Genomic DNA, 22,896 nt, shown 5'->3' with positions numbered 1-22,896 from the left:
AAATTAAGCTGGGAGAATTCGATGTAAACAACAGCCACTTTGACAAGTTGTACAGCAATGAGTATTTAGAAGGTTATTAGCGAAGTAGCGATACATAAAATGAAGGAGGTATTTCACAGACAAGGGCACATAGTCCGAGATTGTATGGACACCCACGATGTAGAAAGCATTCATTAAAATATGCAAATGCAAATGGCACGGCAATGTAGTATCAATACAACAAAGTTATACTACTACCATACCAAAACAACTAAAACTATGAAACATAGCAATAACTACAATTACCAAAACAATACATTTGCTACCACACCATTCAAAAGAAACAAAATAGAGTGATTTATGATGATATAAGATACAATTGCAAAATTTTTACAAACATGTACAGATTACATAAAGACTTTAGATTGGGTTGAATAAAGTTCTATATTGAAACGGCCATACATGACGATTTTATGGCTAAACTAGTGCAAATTCGAGTAGTAATCAACTTTCTTTTAATATGAAACGAGTGTGACTAGTGGGTTCATATTTTTGTTTGTTTGAGTAAGTCACAATCGACAAGGTCGAAAGGTCTGTACAGTGATCTGTAAACAAGTAAAAGCTTGCTCTTTTTCATTTCTATGCCCCGCTGCTCACTCGCATGGTCTCACAACTCAATGACATGGTAGATTAGCTGGCATAAAAGCGAAAAGGCAAATTTGAGTTGCCAGCATGCTGCAACTTGCTTGGTAGGATGAGAAATGTGCTATGTATATTATTCATAAACAAAAAAATATATAATAGAGAGAGAAGAGTGACATACTGCGCAAACCACGTGCTGTGCTGGTCTCCCGTCGCTCTCCCGTAGGACAAGCGGTTCGCCCAGCCGCACTTTTTCGTCTCCACTGCAGAGTGCCACTGTTCGCAAGGTCACACTACCATCATCAGAGCCTGCTACCAAGATACCTGAAAGATGCCTCAGAATGTCCACTGACAGGAAACATCACAGCCGCCGCTACACACAGAAAAAATTACCACTGACACAGACACAGGAAGCTAAGCGCAACCTATTCCAGGACTGCAGACAGGATGCAGACACAGAATACAATAAGAGCATCCATCTCATTTTAGTAAAGCGTCCTTCAGTAATGTGCACTAGAACCACGTTGATATGCTTCATAAAGAACAGATACGGGAAATTGCAACAGCAGAATCAGCAAAAAGCTACACTCAAACAGAACTATCTCTCTGGAATAAAAAATAAAAAAGAACTTTAGAAACTGTGCTCAAACCGCAGCCAAAGCTATGCCATACCTTTGTTAGGCTGATTATGTATTTTTGGGCATAGTACTACAAAGAATGAGAACAGAAACAGAACAAGCATGAAGCAAGTACTCATGACTTTATCACGAAATCCTGAAACTAGCACTTACTGCTGTGAAGCGTATTGGCAAAAAATGAACTTTTGAGATGCTGCGTGCCAAAGCCACATTATAATTGAAGCATGCCACACTCAGAAATTCTGGATTAATTTTGAGCACTTGGGTTGGTAACATACACTTCAATCTAAAGTATGCAGCTGTCTTTGTATTTTGTCCTTTAAGGAATCATGACACCAAATTTTCAACCACAATCTGTGTCGTGTGGGTTGATTCTTGTACGCTCAGAGACAAGCTGACAAATTCGGTCGATCCATTAATTTATAATCGAATATTTTTATAAACGAACGAGTGGCCTGAGAGTCGAGCTACACTGGTGCGATTGCTAGCCGTGACGTCAGGAACCGCTTGCAGAGCGAGCTGCTGCACGGTCTGCATTCCGGAGGACAATCGTTTTCCGTTATGAGCTGTGCTTGCAATCAAACTTTTTCTGTGTTGTTCAACTTGCCCCTGGAACTAAATGACTTCCAGGGATTGAAACAATGCCACGGTGTCATCGTGTAGCGCTGGTACTAGTAGCAAGCAATTTCCGAGGTCAAAAAGTCTCTTGTGAATGTGCAATGCATATGCCGTTTGCCACTACGGGCAAACATTTATTAAAACTCCTCGGTGGCAGAGCCATGTTTGAGTGTCACACTTGCTATTTTTTTACTGGAACCGAATGCAATCGACAGAGTTCAAGCAAGGATTCGGCCAAAATGTATATCGTGAGTAACCCTACTGCCGCACTGACATGCTGTTCACTTCAGCTTATGTTTACATATGCCGCATGCAACAACCAATGGAAAAACAACGGTCCCAACATGCAGCACTGCTACGACCACTTATTTATTATGTTCAGCACCGAAAGTCGTGCATGCACGTATGCTAGCCAACAAAAATCTGCCCGCTTTGCCAATTCCACAGCCATAAGTAACACTTGCTCGCAAATGCAGCGTTGACGGACCCCCATATCCCAAACACGCTTTTCAACCTGACGCACTTGAAATAATGCTACTTATCATTGCGGAAAGCCATCCGCAACGTCTGCCACAATGGCTGTCACAACGGCGAGGTCGTTGGCATCTTGGTTCACACCGTCTGCGATGCTTTTTTCGTCGCTTGAGCTGGCAGCGATGGAGTCGAAGTCAAAATGCGCAACATAGACGTTGTCGCCTCATATGGTGATGATACCGTAACACACTGCAACACTTGCAACTCACTGACACGTGCGGACCACGTGGCAAGCAACATTCGCAACACTGACCGCATGCGGGAGGTGCTGTTTGGCAGCTGACGATGACACTGCTTCTTTGGCTTGTGACGTCAAGCACGCCATGACAAAATGGCGATCGCCGGTGGTGGGCGGAGTTTACAGCCGATGACTCCTACGACTTATTTTGCACAGAAATAATCTCTTACAGTCCAGTTTTCACATGTGCACAAGCTTATTTGACCCTCTACCTTCATTTTCCGCCCGAAACCGTCAATTGTTGGGTGACCATGTCATGACCCCTTTAAAGTTCAAGGACTCCAAATCAGGGAGATTACCGCACCGGGGGGAGTCCTGAACAGTCTTTAAAGCGTAAACATTTGCGTGCTGGTCTTATAAACGCTCGTAAACAACGCTGGTGGGGTGTCCATACTACACTGGAATCTCGGTGATATGTACCAGCCTCAGGCTGGATCAAAAATATCCTTGCGCCCGTGTAATATAAAAACAAGCAAAACTGGTTTCCAAACCTCGATATACGCACAAAACATTTCTTTTCATCAAAAGAACTCGCCTTCTGGGACACGCACGAAGGAACCAATTAGCACGGCGCAGCTGGCTGCCGCGAAAATGTGCATCAAAGCTTTAAGTCCGCTCCACCGTAGTCGTATGCAAAGATTGACAAGAACACCGAAACGCTTCGTTGCTTTTCTTTTTTTTTACGCCTTAATCGCCTTTATTCTATCACTGCTTTAGCCGTGTATCTTTGGAGCTCGTAGTCTCTATCGATAATCGCGTCGCAGCGACCGCAGTTTCGCTGACGGTGGATGCAGTAAATGGTAGTTCCTTATTTTTATGTGCACTTCCCACGCACTTGCCTTCAAAACTACAGTAGACTCCCATTAAATGAAATTTTCTTAAATGGAACAACTACCACTAATACGTTTGGTTTCGTACTTGAATATTGTAATCCTATTAATCTATCAGTAAACGAAACTCCTCTTAAAAAAAAAAAAAAAAACATTTTTCTGGTCCTTCCGGTTTTGTTTAATAGGAGTCTACTGCATGTAGCTTTTTTGCTATTTTTGCATCTGTCATGGTTTTGGGATCAGCGTTTGAGGAAAGAAGCATCGCTTTGACTGCGTGAGCGTTGCACGCGCGTGCTCTTTCGGAGTTTTGTCAGTTTGTCGTCGCCATAAATGGTCGCCTCGAAAGTGACCGCGGTTTCGTTGGCCGTGTGTGTCCTCCCGCAGCTGCCAGCACACTGCTCTCGGCCATTGCTCGATAACTTGGTACCGAAGTTCGTATCACCCAGCGGGACACGCAAAAGTGTTTGGAATATTCGAATTTTGGCCCACTGGACAGAGTAAAATTCGGCTGAGGAATTTCGCAAATTCATATCACTGAGATTCTACAGTAGGTTTACATCACCACCTCCGAATTCGTTTAAGTTGAAATGCGATAGTCTAATAGTTTAAGCCTGAATCGAGTTGGATGGATGTTTGTTAATGCAGCCAGATGACGAACAGAAATTTTGATTTCCGGGAGTATTTTCCAGCAGATCGTACAAACGTAAGAAATGGTCGAAATCCAAGAGCTTCCCGGAAAATACAGGAGGCGTGGCAGGTATGAAACTGCGATACTATAGCTGGGGAATCGAACCCATATTCTCAGGCTTAGCAGCACACGATCTTAGCCACAAAACTGCTAAAGTGGCTAAAGGAACATACTGACAACATTCTATCACATATGCAATCTCTCAATCATAGAATAATTTTGACAAAGCTGCATTGCTTTCCTAGTATTAAAGTATGTGAAGCATAGAACCAAGTCTATATAGCAGGGTTTTCAGTGATCCAGCTGTAATAGAGAGCAATTCAGGTTACATAATTAGGTACACCTTCAGTTCTTTGGCAGTCACATTAATTTTGGTACACAACCATTCTTGCAACATGATCCAACCAAAATCCGGCAGCTGGTCCAGGAGTTTGACCTCTATCTGTAGCAGCAAGATTTTATTCCCAGTGAGCCACCATGGCAATGCGAGTTGGAAGTAAAGCCTGTCTAGGCACCGTCCAAAACACACCTATGGAAGTAAGTACGTACCACACATAACCAATTCTATCTTTCTGTTTGGCAATGAAGCAAACAAGTTTTGAAAATCATAAATTCAATAATTATGTACATATTGGACCACACGTTTCAAACTCGGAATTTCCCTGATGGCAATGCTACTTCAAGTACAACCCTAAGTAAAATTCATACTAGAGGAAACCTACCAGAGGTCTTGGATGTTTCATGCCAACAAAGACGACCAACCTGCATGATGCTAGTTTCCACTTCCTTCAAGAGCTCTACTTCAAAACTGGAAAACAATTAAGCAAGGCTCATTGAGAACATGTGTAACGTATCTGCTGTGCACTGACCTCCCATAGCTTTAGCAGACAAGCAAGGACAGAAAACTACAGAACACATATTTAAAAAGATCCTGCAACACCTAAGTTATCCATAGAGTTACCTTATTATAACTGCCTCACAAAAAAAGTTAAGAATCTGCCAAGTATTATCAGAATCATCGCACAAAACGAATTCCTTTTTTGCCACCTGGTTACCACAACCATGGCACATGCTACACGAAAAAGGAGTGATAAGCCACCCAAATGTTACATTGCCAGGCATTATGGCCTTGAGCATCTTTCTTCCACCAAGTTGGCATATACTTCTGGTTTAGATGTGTGTAGTAGTGACAGTTCACTACAGTGAAATCGCAGATAAGTATGTTATTTCCAATAAAAAGGTTAAGTGTTTTTTTTTTATAGAGAGAATTTCATTATACTAAAGTTTGTTATATCAACCTTTAACCCATAACCAACCGTGCGATAAAGACTCCGAAGAGGCTCACCTCTGGCCGCGAGTAAAAACTGGTACCTTCCATACCAGAAGTTGCCCACCGCGTGTGACCTCTATGAGGAGAGCGAACGACGTCGCCTCATTATCCTCAATGAGGTGAGACCACACAATTTCTGAAACGGTGACAAATACAAATACACATGGTAGTTTGGGACTGTTGGTGCAAGTTAGCAACAAGGCAAGAAAGCAACAAAAACGAGGGAGATGTCATAGACATTACACGGATGCACCACAGCACAAATTGGCAGCATAAGCCCAACTCACAAGAAGAAACACGAACACACGAGCAAACATGCAGCACCTACACATGCGGCACAACAATGCGCTTTGCCAGCATCACGAGCGACCACTTCGGTTTCCTCTCGTGTGCTACTCTTCATCTGCTACAGCCACATTCTACAGACAATTATGGGTGTAACGAAATTGGTAGGCTTTCAGAAAGTGAGCAGCACGGAATATTTCAGGGCTTTGAATGAAATTTAAGGACATGAATCATAATGAAAAAATTAGTCTTTGATGCCACAGAAAAAAGCAAGGGCATGTGAGAGTGTTTCGATACAGTGCATTAAGGCAGAGACAAGCAAGAATGTTGAGAATTTAACCTGTTCCAATCTTTCAGAAAAGCACTGACCAATGGGGCAAGAGAGAACACGTCAGTGCACTGTCGCTGCGGTGGCCATGTGCTGTGTTTTTCACCTTATGTTTGAGCGCTCCACTGATGGTTAGACCAGCTTGCTTGAGGCACTTGCACATGCATAGGCACCTTCATAAATATCACAGGTGCACAATTATATCCAGTGCAGTTGAGCTGTAAAGGTATAGCAAAATGAATGAGCTTTCACTTCATTCTTACTGCCACTGCAGTAATTTTCAAGTAGTACTGCTGCTCCACCGCAAGACCGTGCCCTTACATCTGCACTTTGTAGTCAAAGCCCTCGAATGTGTTGTCCTGCACCACTGGCATCTGGAAATGTGCTTTCTGTTCACTTCTTACCAATACATCATGAGACACTAGCCCCCACCATGCTGCAGGGATGTGCCTCTTTTGTTTACAGACAGACAGTCCGGGAAATGACAAATTTGTGAGAATTGGTAAAATATTGCTAACACACTAACAATTTATTGCTGTAAATTTCTCACTCGCTTCACTCTTAGGATGGATGCGCACCATCAAGACTGCTTGCCTTCCTTGCTTTCACTATGGCCATCTGTGTTTGAAGTCATATCCTCAAAAGGATCCCCTCCATTTCCCATATTACGTCTCTATCATTGTTGCTGATGTGGCTCAAAGGCCACTGAACAGCTGCTGTTGCTGAGATGGAAATACTGCTGAAACCCATGAAAAAAAAAAAAAAGTGCTGAAAATGAGATGGTGCACTTCAAAAAGTGGCCTTAGTTGCATAAAGCTTGTTTAAAAGACAGAAACAAGTTGCATAAATTTTGTTACATCGGCAAAAACCAATTACACTAGTTAATCCAAACATCAGAAACGTACAATGAACAAGGTTAACAGAATATTAGCTTTTCACAGCGAAAGCTGTAATGAGACCACAACATGGGTCATGCGCGGTGCCGCTGTAGTTGTCTGCTGTCCCCGGTGTTTGTAATCACTATCACAATAAATAAGAAAATAAATATCTCAAATAAAAAACGCCAAGGACATAGCGTGATTCCAACTTGAGTCCACTGCGTGCCAGCCCAGTATTCTACTGCTGAGCCACGCAGGTGCTTAGGACTCATGCGCTAACTTGCCTTAGGCAGGCTTGATGTCGGGAAAGGAATCGCATTAATATGAGTAATAAAGCGTTTTAGAACAGCAATGAAACAATCAGGCGTCACACGATGTGAATTTTGTAACGAGTGGGTCATCCAATGCTCAAACCCATTACAAAAACTTGTCCATCATCACCTATTAACTGCGGCACATACCCGCTTCAGGCATAATTCTACATCGTCATCAGCCACTGCATGAAACACAAAATTAGCACAAAGTTTGTTGCAAGTGTTTACGATATCATGCTTCTCCGAAGAATGACGAAGGATAGCATAGCGTATGCCGGCCTACTACACAGAAATCATGATTATTTATGGCATAGTGGGTACCCAGCGAGTGTGCTTGTAGCTTTTACCCAAGGAGTGTTTAGAAAAGGCCCTGAAAGGCCACTCTTTCAGCTTTCACTGAGACTGTGCTGCGCGTTCTGCGGAGACCTGGCTTTTTTTTTCTTCCTGTCAAAATAAGTAGCTTAGAACAATAAGCTGCAACAAACAAGCTTGACCCTACGAGGATGCATTTTCCACAAATGTACAGCCTTCAAAATTATTGGCGGGGTGTGCTCACCGAGGGCAGCCACAGAGTAGCTCCTTTCTCGCAGGAGGTCGAAGACGCATTTAGAGTAGGCTGACGCCCTTTCAAGTGGGTTTCGCTTGCGAGGTGAAGTCCACGACTCTTTGGCTCGATCGTAATGCAGCTGAGAGGGCTCTGCCAGACATTCCCAGCATGCTTCGGTGCTCTCCATCCAGATCTGGACTCGATGGTCCCGAGTCAGGGTTGCGAGAATGCACCTAGGAGAGTTTAGCCAGTGGGGCATAGTCATGCATTGCTAGATATAGGAGGTTCAGTCCATAGACAGATGATGAAGAAGATGTTTAATGAAAAGGACAGAGAAAATGCCATACTGAATAGCAGATTTCTCACCTGCTACTCCTTATGCGTGTATATAGCAGGCTTGTACGAATAGCAAATTTTAGGTTCAAAGCAAATAGTCATTTAGTCGAATAATTTCAAATCAAATTCAAATAGTATATATTGTATATTATTATAAGTGTGTATATTTGTCACAACCCAGCTAACCTGCCCAATATCCTTTTGAAAATGAGACAAGGCACATGCAAATTCGATTATTTTTTATTCAAAGAAGAGTTAAAACTTCGAATACTAGTATAGCAGGATTAGATTCTCAGTATAATTCAAGTGATAAGCTCTAAAATATCTTACATCTTAAAATTTACATTACTTAAGCCATATAAGCTGCTATAACAAGTTTTTAAACGTGAAAAAATGATGAATCGATGTCAGGATAACATGTTCATTTAGCCTTGCAATCGGGCTTCGCAGCAGTGCAGATTTCCCCCCCCCCCCCCCAGAAATGTGTACTCACGGTGTAGTACCCTTCTGCTGCAGTGAAACTACCTTTACAGGGGGTTACATGCAGTTTATGTATGTTTATTTGTTAATTTGGTATACTTGAAAATTTGGTATAATTTAAACTCGTTTCGAAGCGAGTTTCAATACCTTAATATTTGTTCGAGCGCTTCAAGTGCTCGAATATTCGCACAAGCTTTAGTACATAGTATTAGTTCTATGGGTCACTGTACACAGGCTGTCCCGAGCGGGAACCTCATAATAAGCGCAAAAGCTTTTAAGCCTCAAGCACATACTCTAAAGATGAGCACTTAGACCTGTCTCGCTTATAACTCTTAATAGGCACTCTCAACTGCATTGGGCATGTTTTCCAAGCACTCGGAAGAGACAGACAAAAAACACAAGCATTCTACTGGGTAGGATCACAGCTGATTCTATCTGAAATGTTTGTGTAGTAGAGAAAATGAACAAATTATGATCTAAGTTTTAAGGTAGAAAATATTTCGAACAGCAAAGTTGCCATGTGAATGGGAAAAAGATGGAGTAATAACTGAGGCTGGACATTGATTGACAGCTGGTTAAATGGTTAGTCGTAGCTTTTGAACCAACTAACTTATGGCAGACTTTTATGTGTGCGACCCAAAAATGTGTAACTGGTTGATTACATACTCCTGGAATGTAACCTGACAAAGAAATCTTTAAGTGGGATGCTGAACAAGTCCAATTGCTGTGCGATGTGACACTGCTGTGCAACTGGTCATTTCGTAAGAGCTGGACATTGGCAGGACGTTGAATAAAGATTTATTGACTGATCGCTGAGCCCTAGTACTGGCACCTAGCAAATGTTTAGATAAGCAGCCAACTGAATGTTAAACTGGTTAAGGAGAAGTCTCATCACGTCTATAAGATGCTACTGCTTTTAGCAAGCACTCCCTCATCACATTTATGATGCGTGCAAAACAAGTGCCTTTCCCACTTATCTTCATTAGACCCAGACTGCATCAGCTGAATCTGCCCTATACTTGCGAATTTGTAACCTTCTCATGCCACTACGTACACGGCACTTATTTTGTGAATTAAATACATCATCCTAATATGTGCCAGTAACTTGCATCCACTACAACTGAGTTGCACATAGGAACTACAGCTGAGCCCTTTTATAAAAGACACTGATGTAACAGACAATTGGCTATAAAAGACACCAGTGTGCTTGCATAAAAATAGGGGTTGATATAAAAATGCACAGTATGCTCTACCTTGCTTATGAGAGACACCTCATATCAAAGACAGGAATCGCTCTCCAGTGCGTATCTCTTACAAAAGGGTTCAACTGTATTAATTCATAATGCTAAGTCCAATAAGCTAGCTTAGTGCCAATAGAATTTCAATTGTAAATTAAACAGTAATAATCCAAAAGAAGTATCTTCCCTGATGCTGTCAAAAGAGAAGGCCAGCACTACGTCGTTTTCAGTACGCATGCAACTCACGCACGTGAAAGAAAGAAGTGAAAATCTAAGGGCTCGTGTTTCTTTCTTAGAAACAATATAATTAAATACTAACATACAACGATGCAAAGGAAAGTATAGGGTATGTGATTAGTAGTAACTGTAATATAAATGTGCCTTCAAATAGAGCATCGAAGGCGCTATTCAAATGTTGCAGGTTCGACCCTTCTAGAGGCAAGTTATTTTTTTTGTCCACTGTTCTTCCCTCACCTTAATATTTCAATTACTATCATTAACATCTCCCATGCTTTCTTTGGCGTCACTGTCTCTTGGTTTTCACGTGCACATGCTTTATATGCTGAGAGGTATCTTTGGGCACTGTTGCAGTCAAGTGTGCAACTCTGATGAGTGCAGCTGCAGACACATGTACAGGCACCATATCACGCATTAAACAAACATTTTTGAACAAGATCCAGAAATTAGTATTCTAGTTTGACAGGGCATTCGAGTATAATGCAACAGGACAATGTAAGCTGCTTACCTGTTCTTGCCTCCCAGATGCACTGGAGACCACATAGCCCTGTGGTATGTTTTGTGTAGGACAGCATTAGCGCTGTCAGGTGAAAGCGTGATGTCCATCATCAGTGCATGCCGATCATCTGCAAGCAAGCGCACAAGTTTTAGGTGTACACAGGCATGTCGTAAAGAGGTGCCACATTAAGTGCTAACCTGCAGTTGCCATCAGGCATTACTCAAACAACACACATCCACAGTGGCTTAACTTTGATAAACACACACTGCGAAAGACAAAGACGGGAAAAAGAGTCATTAAGCCAGCACATTCGAGGTACTTCAGCTGGAAATCTCCTGCACGCCCCACAGTGAATACTAAATGTTACATAGGGCGCCCTCAATATAAACTATGACAGTGAGTGTGTGCGATGTAGAAAAACTGAACTGCTGCAATTTGTATGAACCTTATGAAGTGCCTTTGACGTCGGGGTCATTTTGATGTCATTTCCAACCTTTAATACCTTCTGCCTGAGGATGAAACTACGAGCTTAGAAAGCGAGTACGAAAATTTCCGTTACACCCTCGCCTTGTCCTTTCATGCCCAGCTTAAAATTATGTGGCTCCCATCTTAGGAGATTCGTTTTTCTTCCTGTCACATGCATTGCCACATGAATGTGCAGAAAGCTTAGTAAAGCAGACATCACCTAAGCATTTTTTCTTGCACTGTCTGGTCATCCATGGTGATCGTACAATGAATCTATCCAAAGCTGAATGTTTCTGCAGACGGGGCCAGCTGCCTGAAGTGCTTATATTAAGCCACTACTACAATACTTGTATAGCTTCGCTCATTACACTCTCAAACTGCAAGGAAAATTACTCTTTCTGAGGCCCTGTAAATATTCTGTAACCTGTCAACACCTGTTTATTTACGATACATCACAAGCTAACAACACCTCACTTTCATGTTTCTTTGGTAGAATAAAGAGCAGACTACATACAAGTGCTATCGATGACTTAATAATCTGACATTCATTTTTAAACGTCGTCACAATGGGCGGATGTTTTCCCCCAGGCTTCAGTAGCATAAACTTCATGAAATTTTCAAGTTGCTTAAGGATACTTAGGCAGCTGCTACAAGTTTGTTGAGAGTATAAACCAAGCAGCCTAGCAACAAGTGCTTCTCGCCTAAATTAAAGGCTGCTCAGTAGTTCCCCATCATCGTCATAAGGAGTTCTGGAGGTCAACTTGGTGAGAAATCATTAAAATTAGCAATGAAGCTACAAGACACTTTATTGCCCATTTTGAAACATACTGCAAACTGGCCTAGTTGTTCACATTCACGTAAAACCACATAAAGCATCATTACACATTTTACAGGCACGTACCAACGTCCAGGTCCGCGAGGTCGGAGTCATAAGGAGTTGTGGCAATATCGAACGGTTCTTCTGGATTCGGTATCATTGCCTTGTTGAGCTGGAGAGGGTAGTTACTCTCATGAGGAGAACAAGGTGAACCCTGCAAAAGGGCAGAAATCAAGAAACAGCAAATACATCAAAGCATAAGAAGACCGTTCATCACATCAGCTGCAACGAGCATGCTTTTGTTTCATAAAAAGACATTATAATTTTATTTTGAAGTTGAAGGTCGACAAAAAATGACAACTAGCGTTACTCAACAGCAATGTGGTTCAATCAACTGGCACGACGAGAAATCCCACAAGAAGACTCACTTTGCTAAAAGACTAGCATCTATAACTTGAAATTGTATTTTACTGACTCGAGGCAGCTTTAGATTGTGCCAAAGAGTAACTTTTGTATTTTCTTTTTTATCATGTGCTCTAAGAGGCGTCCAGTGGTGCTGCAGGCAGTGTGTTCACTTGTCTGCACGCCTGCCTGCAAATGGCGCAGAATTGTGAGCACTGTGACCGCCGCCATTCATAAGAAGAACAAGAAATGTCTGCGTGCTTGAAACGACCACTAAGGTATTTGCTTTATTATTAAGCAAAACTTCAAGGTCCCTGCAAAAGCCGCATGCCGTTTCAGTTTTTTACTTTCACCGGCAGTACGATTGCCATCGCCTCCTGCGGCCAGTGTTGTGGGATGTCACCAATGAAAGGAGACCGAATGCAGATAAAAAAATTCTGTTTTAAAATTTTCTGCACACTTTCCAGAAAAACCGCTTCGAGGATGGACACTTCAGATGGTATGCTCTTTATTGCGACGCAAAACATAAAAACAGTGAAGAATGTTAGACGGTCCCTTTAAGTGGCTTCAATGGTGCTTGCCATACAATTCGGTGAACATTTAGTTGAGTTGGATAGACTTTATGTCATCTGCATTATCTACTTCCATAGCTTCAGTGTGCTCCTGGCTGGCAATTGGAACTTCACAGCTCTGCTCTGTGTGGCCTTTGCAATCAACTCTGGAAGTGCACAGTCACACTGGTGAAGAGGACTAGAAAGAAGCATATGTTGGAGATCTGCTCTGTCAATAACCACAACAATCCGAGGTGATCACAAGGAAACTATCAGCTATCTGAGTGAGCTCATTCAATTAATCTCCATTGATTACCCATCAGTTCGCACAGGGTAGCGCGCTAGTGCGGTCCACAAGAATCGGACCAGTAGAACATGACGACAACACGCTAGGCACGAGATGGTTCCGCCCGCTCAACAATGGCCAGGAAGATACTGTTCTCTTCAAGCTTCTCAAACCTGCATACTTTAATACCAACATTTCAACAATGTCGCATATTACAAGCACTTCGGACTGCCATACTCGCCATGTGCATATCGTGGTACAAGAGTCTGCCTCTGGCCATCAGTAACATACTCGCGAATTCCTCGCTAGAAAGGGGCCCTATAGCGCGCTAGTGCAGGCCACAAGAACACAACAAGGTGAAGACGACAGCAATGACACGCCAGGCATGATATGGTTGCGCCTGTTTTTGCTCGCATCTGTATAAATGGCTTCAGACAAAATATAGTCTGTGGTCTCACAACATTGACATCTGTCTGCCTGTTTCCCAATGTAAACTGGAGATCACTGGGAGACGCCTTTGTCCTGCAGTGGAATAAAACAGGCTGAAGATGATTATGATGAATTACCTGCACATTTTATTGGTCATAACCTTAAGTGACCTTAAGAGCCGATATCCTATATATCTAATACAATTCTCAACTTGAGCTATCACCTCCTTTTATAAATTTCCGGTTTTTGGACAAAACCAGAAATTTCAACTTCCACTTGACAGTACGCAGGCTGCAAGTCGGATTATCATAATGACTTCATTGTTTAAAGCCAGTCACCCACTATAAAAGGCACACACGCGACTGCACCCTAAAGGCCACTTAGTGGGTGTATAACAAGTTTGAAAAGATTTTATACAGTAAGTGCTTGAAGCACACACTAGAAACAGAATATCGCTATCACATTCAACTTTTAAAGTCCCCCTAATTTTTTTGCATCGTCAATGGAACGCACTCGCACGCCGAGTTCGGATCACATTGGGCCAACAAGGGCGCATGGCCTAGTGGCTAAGGCACTTGCTTTCGGACTACAAAAACTCGAGTTCAAATCCAAGTTCAAATGCGCATCATATGTGCGGGTGTGGAGGGTTTTGGGGTAAACGCGTCATTCTTTTCCACTGTTTTTTTCTTTTCTTTTTTGGAACACCATTGCCAGCTTCGCTGGTCAGGCAATACGAGCTTTGAATATCTCGTGCTTTACGAGCCAGTAACACGGTATGAGTATGAGACACGCCGTAGTGCAGGGCTCCGGAAACTTCCACTTTTAACGTGCACTGGCACAGTAGACGGGCCTCCATCGATATGGCACGGCCGGAAGCGAACCTGTGGCAGTCGAGTCGAGCAAACCCCTTTACCACCGCAGCGGGCGACATTGTTCAGCTCAGTTCACATGCTCCCGTCTTTCAGCGCTGCTTTTCAATATGAATATATACCCGCAAGCCCAGTTTTCTTTTCCATTGCCGAATCCGTCCAACACCGCGCACGCGCGGATCTCGACGCTCACCGACGAATGAAATACCGTAACACTCAGAAGAAACGGGAACCTCGCTTCATTTGCTACGCGTGAACTCACCAGAACCCGCACTGCCTCGTTGGTGATCGCGCCGATTTTGTTGTCGGGCGACCAAGTGACCGCCGAGTAGCAGTTGGCGGCTCCCGTGAAATTGGCCACATACGCGGGCTCGTGAATGTTCATTGTGATTGTCCTAGCTACTGTACTGATCAGCTAATTAGGTCATAAGGCAATGAAAACACCATCAGGGCTGCAGCATGGCACATCTTTCCCCCATGTGCAGAATGCAAACGTGCAAACTTCCCCGCAATTTTTGTAATGCTGATAAAGACGCTACACAACAATTGTAGTTTCGTACACATTCTCGCGTTACAACCTCTTTACTACATCATAAAATATTTAGCGTTCAATTAATATACAGCGACTTTGTGTCCAAGAATTACGTTTAATTTTAGTTTTGATAAGACGCAATGTTGCGGATGATGGGAAAGGCTCATTCTCGTACCTGCGAAAAAAAGAAGGCCGCGTTTGCTGCCACCGGGTGGCACGAACCTTTTCGAGGCAAAACGGTTCGGTTCACCCAATAGCCGCTTAAAACCGGCTTGACTTGGTTGAAAACGTATGAATAGACGGCGACAGAATCGCCGTGTTGGACATTTTTTGGGGGACGTTTAGGTGGTGAGAACGAAAGGTCCAAGGTTCCTCACTAGCTTGTGAGGATCTTTACCGTGCGGTGGTTATTTATGCGTGGTCTTTGCTTGGCCGGGAGCCTCATGCATTCGTGAGAACCGCCTCTGCGCATGAATACGTGGTCTCGTTCTGTAATACTGTCTATAAGCAATGTGGTAACGACTTGCCCGATCATGAACACCGTGTGTTATGCTATTTGTGGTTGTATGCCGTACGTGTATGTCTGGTAAGTGCGTGTGTAGCGTAAGGATCTATGTGTCGCTTCGGTGAAGTGTATGCTTGCGCCAAAACTTTCATTGAAGCTTCTTCTTGCGTAACTGCGTGAGACAGATACGAAATGCACAAGTTGGAAGCGATGGACTATTACCAGGCGTTCACACGACGTTATTTTCCAAGTGGCTTAAATATGTTGTCGCCGAATACGATAATCGGTTTTCTAAGCTATGTCTTTTCTTGTGGGTGTATACAAAGAAAAAAAAAAGAAATAAAGTTGAAGATATGCTGGGAGCACTATAAATATTCGCTCAAAATTGCCACCTTAAGCGTCTTCTTAAAATTAAACAGTGCCGCAAGGCAGTCGTGCCTTGCGGTGAAGTGCACGCTGTGTATTGCGGTAAAGCATACATATTGCGCGCGCTCGTGTTTAAATTGGAAATGTAGCACTGACATTGGGCCTCGTGTGTGCACCTAAATTGTACACGCGCTATCCTCTGCCTCATCAGTGACGATGCGGCAGTCAGTATCGTCATCATCTTCAGCTTGTGTAACAAGCCCAGAACAATTTACCTAGTAAAATACATTTTGTGGCAGGCAATTCGCAAGGCATTCAAATTTTAGTTCATTGCAGGATTAATTCAAGATTGTTAAATGGCACCTTCAAATAAACGAAACATGCATATGAGAGGCTTCAGTCGTACTTCAAAATTTGTGCCATGCCTCAAATTGAAAATGATTATAAAGGAAATATATGCTAAGTCTGGGTGTAGATTACCATTCACAATTCAATTGCCATTCATATTTTAGAAACTTAGAAAATTTGTAGCTCATGTCTTCTTATTGAGTAAGCACGAAAATAACTGTTGAAGGCCGTACGACGTAGGTGTTGAAGAATGGTCTACAATTACTCACACAGTTTGCAAGAAATAAATCTTTGAAACCTATGTCGTGCCAAAACTAAGTGAAGGGTGGTTAGAGGAAACTGGTTATGACCCGACATAATAACGCATGTTCGAACGTCTTATATGGGCTGCTTGTTGGCAAAACGGGGTGGTAATTAGGTAAGTGCCTGCAGGGATCTGCGCCAAGAGATGAAACCTGCTACATCTTTTTCATAAATATCATTATTTGTGTCAAGCATGCATGCACTCTTCGTTGTTGTGTTCTCTCAGGGTGCAAGTATATGGCATACGCTTGAAATCCATACGTTACCCCTGCGATTTGAAGATGTTATCACAGTGGACATGAACGTGCAATGTAGTTGAAAACGTTGCTGGGCACCAACTTTCTTAACAATCTGAACCCGCTTATACTACAAAAGTTACCATGTGACTTCAGCCAAATAGTTTCTAACTGTTGTGGTTACTGTCAGATAAAAGTAATAATGAGCTAGTTGTGCTTGGACAATAGTCTTGCTTTACTGTATTAAAATACACTAATTTAGTACCTGCATATAGAACTGACCACTTATTTTTTTTTATTTGTGGTCCTATTTGTTACAGTTTACTTTCAAAATATTTCATACAAGGTGGTTAAGTTTTAGGTCCATACAGTGGGCAAATTTTATCAGCAGTACCGCATGCTGTACAATCACTTTTACTTCTCCTAGAAAGCATGGTGTTCCACTATTCCGGTATGTCTCGGCTGGGCTTCTCGACCTCGACGACTGTACATGTCAAACAGTTTGCCAAGTGTAACTACTTACTCCCCCCATAACTCTAAATTTTGTCGAGCCATAATAAATAGTTGGCAGTAAGAACCAGTTACAAAACCCTTTTTTTATGAAGTGCTCTTTAATCAGGGACCTAACAATTCTGTACATAAACGATGACAGCAACCACTTCTCCACAGATTGAACGATTAGGTTGTACTCATAAAAGCATTAATATAATCAGACTCTTTTTTTTTGGAAAGTAAATACAATGCATAAATAGTCTTACCAGTCTGTGATTCAATATTGTAGCTAAACTATCGTTGAAAGCCAGAGTCATTTACAAATGCCATGTGAATTCCCGGAAAGCGCTAGGTAGCTTTATATAAATTGGGGATGTCTGCAAAAAAGCAAAAAGCCTACGTTTATGTTGAGCAGAAGTCCAAGTGAACATGCATGCATATGTTCATGAACTAGTTCCCTGTAACATGTGGTGCAACAGCTCTAGCTTAAAAGCTTCAGGCAGCTTTTATGCTGCTCCAAAAAGATTTTAGTTGCACCACAAGCTCCGGATATGCCTTTCATGAGTCACGTCACTGTGCCTGTTCAGTGTTTAAAAAACAGGTTTGAAGGGGATGGTAAAAATCTTTTTTGAAGGGGTGAGTAGCAGAGAGCATTAATTTATTAAAGTCTTCAATTTTATTATGTTAGCTCTGAGGCTTGCAGGTATGTTAAATGAGCATGGTCATATGAGTAACACCTCATAGGTCAATAATTTTTGGGTTGACAGCAAGGTATGAAGAGACAGGATTATGAAAATTGCAGAAGTAGAAGTAATGAAGTTGTCGAGAAGACTTTGTTAACAGTACATTTACAGGCTTCACGCACAATTTGCTTTCCAGCAGGGTGAATTTACTTTTTGAAGAGACAGGATTATGAAAATTGCAGAAGTAGAAGTAATGAAGTTGTCGAGAAGACTTTGTTAACAGTACATTTACAGGCTTCACGCACAATTTGCTTTCCAGCAGGGTGAATTTACTTTTGCTGATGCTTCCGATGGCGTCATTGCACTTCATAAGCGCTGGTTTTATGCACTGCACGTGACGATCTTGTTTTTTCAAGGTTCATGTACTGATTAAAAAGTATAGGATCAAGAAACTTACATGCTGTCTTAAGGCATAATCATGCTCACCATAGAGGTAATTGGTGACATTTTAGTGAGTTGTATGTGGGAGGTCTGTGTACATAACATCATAGTAATCTTGCAATGCTGTAGCTTTATTTGTGTAACGAGTGAAGCTTCTTTTCCTGTTAAAAATTTCTGCCAAGCAAACAAGTTCCAACAGTAGGATTTGCCCTTGGGTAAAGCAGGTGGTAAGAGTGAGCTTATTCAGAAGCCCTTCAAGAGTACCCACTGAAGGAATTAGTACCTATAGGGCAAAAATTCCAGTGCACCAAGAAGGGGAAGGGAGGACGGTGCAGGTTAACATTTCAGGAGGGCATCTTCTGGACATCATCCTTCTCTAGCCACAAGCTTGTATGGCCAATGTTTAGCAGACTCCTACTAACATAAACTAGGAATAAATGTTGCTTCTCTATTGCAAGATGACACACCATATACCTTTTGAGAGTCTCCTCACCACAAGCTCTTACATTAGCCTAAAAATATTTTTTTTCTACGGTGCCCTTTTTTTGTCCTAAACAGTTGTCTGAAGCAACAATATGCACATTGTGACAGTCTAGCTGGTGACCACAGAGATGGCTCCCGCCATCACGATGTATACTCCACTCAAAATGTAAGACACTGCAAAATCATAGTCCGGTGTGCGTGCATACGACCTTGAACATGCAAGCAGTGACCACTTCTCTTGTGTTCTCTGCACTGGCGCATGCTTGTTGCACACCAGTTCAAGATTGTGACAGTGAAATTAGTTCTGGCAATGCTGTCTCAGAGGTAAGACTGTGTACGCCCTTAGCAACACCATGGTGGAGCGAGCAGAGATTCATATCAAATGTAGTAATAAACTGGCAACACCATGGTGATACAAGCACACTTGCATTAATTTATTACATTTTTATTGAGGCAGACATCACACAGCTAAGCCTAGTTGTGATCTCTTTTCATTATTGTCTACATAGTTTTTCCGTTGGTCACAGCACAGGAAGAAAAATTTCTCTGTGGGAGCACCATATTTTAAGCTTGCATGACTCCAATGAAGCACTGTGCGAACAGATATATTGAAAATGTCAATACTTCGGGTCCTATAAATGGTGAACTGGTTTTCACTTTCAGCCGGTGATCCTGCAGGAGCTTTAGCATATACTCTAAGGTTATTTTTCATCAACAATGCCACATACAATAGTTTAACAATGGTTGTTAATGGGCAAGATGATGCATAGCTTCAGGGAGCTAATTAAGCTAAGGGTGAAAATTATAGATGCCTAAGCACCACTGGAAAAATGAAAAAGCACAGAAAAAAAGCATCGGTCGCAGCTGAACTACAGAAAATATTTACACTGCACCACACATTCGCATCGTCTAGAATTTTCCCTAATAATGTTATACCAACCTGCCTAGCAGCAAGTACTTCTAAGGTAATAAAGTGCAGAATGACACTTGCATAAGACAGGGAACAGGACGCGAGTTAACTGCCATCTATGTTTGTTTGTGCAGGGTGTCTACCAACCTGGGAAAGTCGGGGAATTGGGGCCTTGCTGGAAAACTGTAGAAACTTTGGTAAAACCTGGCTAATTCATGGAAACTGGCGGCAGTCTGTGCCACCATCACAAAAATAAGCATTACCCTTGATCAATACCCAAAAGTCACTCCTTCGACTGCAACTACAGTGAACAGCTAGAAGAGGCCTAAAAAAAGGCAATGCATAACTGTTTCTTCTTAGTGTACAAACAAAAGGATACACCGGCCAAAATAACACAAAGTTTACTGATGTTTGGGCACCTGATATTGTTCTGAATGACAGCCATAAGAAAGGTACATCGTATTTAAGTATGACTAGGTGCGTGATGTAAGCACCAAAAGTATATGGTCAGCGTTCCATAAATCTTATTGAGTATATGTGCAGCTGTGTGAATGTGCAGGGATTCCAGGTGCTGGCATGATGCAAGCTTGTTTTCTTCGACCAGAACACGGTTGCTTGACCAGTCAGTTTGAAAGCCTGTATATTCCGCATGTTCAGCGAGGGCATCCAAGGCCACCCATGATTTGGTGACTTCATTTTGAACTGTTGTGTTGTTTAACTCTTTCATTGAAATCACAGGTCTCATAGACTAACATGTTGTCACACTCGTGGCAGACTACAGTGTAAAGAAGACTACAGAAAGTTCGCTCGGCAGCTTATTCTTCCCATTGACTAAAGCATTTCTTAGCTTCCATGTTGGTACATGCACTATTTTGATGTATGTTCCTTCTACATATCACATATCATATCTGACTTTCCAAGCACAGCATTTCTCACATCGGTAAATTTGTGCATATTTGTCGTGGCCACAAATTCGGCTTGGCTTGAAGGCCTTTTAGTTTGGTGCTTATGTTAGAACTGCCATCACAAGAGGTTAGCTGGGCTATGTTTTGCCTTGTATAATATTATTGCTATTATTATTATTATTGGCGATGCAGCTGCAAACGTCCTCCGCTATGCACTTATTGCAGATATTTCAAGAGTAGCACACTCTCTTTTCATTTCATTTCCTTGAGATGGTGTTATTAAATCCATGAGTATTTTTTATCATTATGTTCATAGAAGAGTACGTAAATGAAGGTAGCATGAAGGTAACCAAAACACGCAACTTAGCTTCACAAAAAAAGCCTACTGGCTTTTTCAGCTTGCCTTTGTTGTACATAGCCTGGTCACTCCTCACAACGGTGTTCATGCTGTCTGAGACGCATCTGGAAGCTAAGTTGCATGTTTTGGTTGCTGACAAGGAAGGCTTCTTTTCAACTCTAGATGGCTCTATGTATAATGATAAGGTAGCCACTGGTTTGGAAAAAAGCTGAATAAATCATTTTCTGAGCAACTGCAGCCAATCAATTTATGTGGATGGACATGCATCTTCACTTTCACATGCAAAGTCTGGTGTTCCCCAGGGATCAATCATGGGACCAGTTTTGTTTCTCATTTACATCAACGACATTGGACATGGTTTGTCATCTACTATCAAATTATTTACATACAACTACATCATTTATAGAAAAATTGACAGTACCCAAGCTAACGAGTCATTATAGTTGAACCCTAATAAACTCGCATTTTGTGTCACCATGGCAAATTAACACTTCCAAAACGAAAGCCATGACGTTTACAAGAGCACATAAAACAGAAATTAGTCAATATGAAATTCAAGCTCTCCCCATTGAAAAAGTATCCCTATTTAAATATCTTGGAATTCATTTATCTTCTGACCTGCCTTAAAATAAGCGCATCGATATCATAACTAGTGAGGTGTCAAAAGCACTTGGATTTATTAAAAGAAACGTTTACTTGGTGAACTATACCTCTAAAATGCTAGCGTACACTACACTTGTCCGTTGAAAGATAGAATATGCATCCATCATCTGGAACCCACATCAATCATATCTCATCGATTAACTAGAATCAATACAAAATGAAGCATCAGGATTTATCACCAAGTAGTATTCTTGCAACTGCAGCACTACAGATATTACACACTCACTTTCATTACCCCTTCTTGAAACACGCAGACTGTCGTTGCTGTTGTTGCATTTTCATAGATTTCATCGTAGTAAATCTGCCTTCGTAAAGCTTGCACAAACACACCTCATAATATTTTGAAACATATTGACAACCAATTCAAAATACAGCCTTTTTTGGTACACACAATTATGTATCAACACTCACATTACTTCGAAGCACACATCACTGGAACACACTGCCGAGCGACATTGCTTGATTCATTGATCATGCCGCCTTTGTAAACCAATTCAATATTTTCTTGGATATATGACTTACCTATCTGTGTGAGTTTGTAAGTGCATGTATGTGCTTATTTTTACTCTTCTTTCATTGTAAATATATTTTCTCCTTAAAGATGATAGTCTTGCTTGGGATATTCCAACGCAAAAATTTTGGTCTGTCTGTCAGCAAAAAGGCTCAAGTACGACCACATCCACAGCATCCACCAGTATTGCTCAAGTTTCTGCGTTCATACTTGTACTATTGTCAATAAAAAGCAAATATTGAGCATATTTGAGGCACAATATCAACACGTCAATATTGTGCACTGTGTTTATTTATACTAGAAAAGGTATAAATAAGTAATTCTAAGCACTGCAGCTGACAATGCGACGCTTTGCATGGAAAGGCGAGTCTCCTACGCTTTTCTAAGACGATACTGTGCTGCTACCTGTCTTGAAATCTACAAAGTATGGCCTCCAAGATTGCACGCGTGCTGCGTGCTCGCTATAACAAAGGCCATCCTTTCGTTTTCTGAAATTACCGCCAGATGGCACTCATGTCTCACACAACACCTCCAGGATCCCATTCACCAGTTTTCTCGTGCAAAACATCAAATAAATATTTCTGTCTATTCACTCTTTTCAGGCGAAATACAATAGTCTTTCGACGACATTTTTGGTCAAATATGGAGATAGGGGACAATTTTTTTCATGGCAATTTTCTGTATATATATATATTTTTTGCA

The 22,896-nt window shown here is 41.8% G+C and overlaps 1 protein-coding gene and 1 long non-coding RNA gene across 3 annotated transcripts in view; one reads left to right on the top strand and one right to left on the bottom strand.

Annotated features, from left to right (window-relative positions):
* LOC119178077 (general transcription factor 3C polypeptide 4) overlaps positions 1-14,984 on the bottom strand; it is a 36,580-nt gene extending 21,596 nt beyond the window's left edge. The window contains exons 1-7 of one of the 2 annotated variants that reach the window (XM_037429242.2): positions 14,721-14,984; positions 12,006-12,135; positions 10,649-10,766; positions 7,859-8,082; positions 5,513-5,633; positions 4,890-4,975; positions 803-945 (exon numbers count right to left, since the gene is read on the bottom strand). In XM_037429242.2, the coding sequence (XP_037285139.2) occupies positions 803-945; positions 4,890-4,975; positions 5,513-5,633; positions 7,859-8,082; positions 10,649-10,766; positions 12,006-12,135; positions 14,721-14,843 (945 nt within the window). In that variant the 5' untranslated portion in view covers positions 14,844-14,984. The remainder of the gene's footprint in view (positions 1-802; positions 946-4,889; positions 4,976-5,512; positions 5,634-7,858; positions 8,083-10,648; positions 10,767-12,005; positions 12,136-14,720) is intronic. The other variant, XM_075888558.1, reaches the window with a different exon arrangement.
* Positions 14,985-15,370: 386 nt separating this feature from the next.
* On the top strand, positions 15,371-22,467 carry LOC142803425 (uncharacterized). The gene is made up of 2 exons (XR_012894110.1): positions 15,371-15,576; positions 19,892-22,467. It is a non-coding gene; the product is annotated as an uncharacterized LOC142803425 (long non-coding RNA).
* Positions 22,468-22,896: the final 429 nt, after the last annotated feature.

This window comes from Rhipicephalus microplus, chromosome 1 (assembly GCF_043290135.1).
Source record: "Rhipicephalus microplus isolate Deutch F79 chromosome 1, USDA_Rmic, whole genome shotgun sequence".
In the NCBI taxonomy this organism is placed as follows: domain Eukaryota; kingdom Metazoa; phylum Arthropoda; class Arachnida; order Ixodida; family Ixodidae; genus Rhipicephalus; species Rhipicephalus microplus.
The sequence above is the reverse complement of the archived record's forward strand: the minus strand, read 5'-3'. Positions and strand labels throughout refer to the sequence as shown.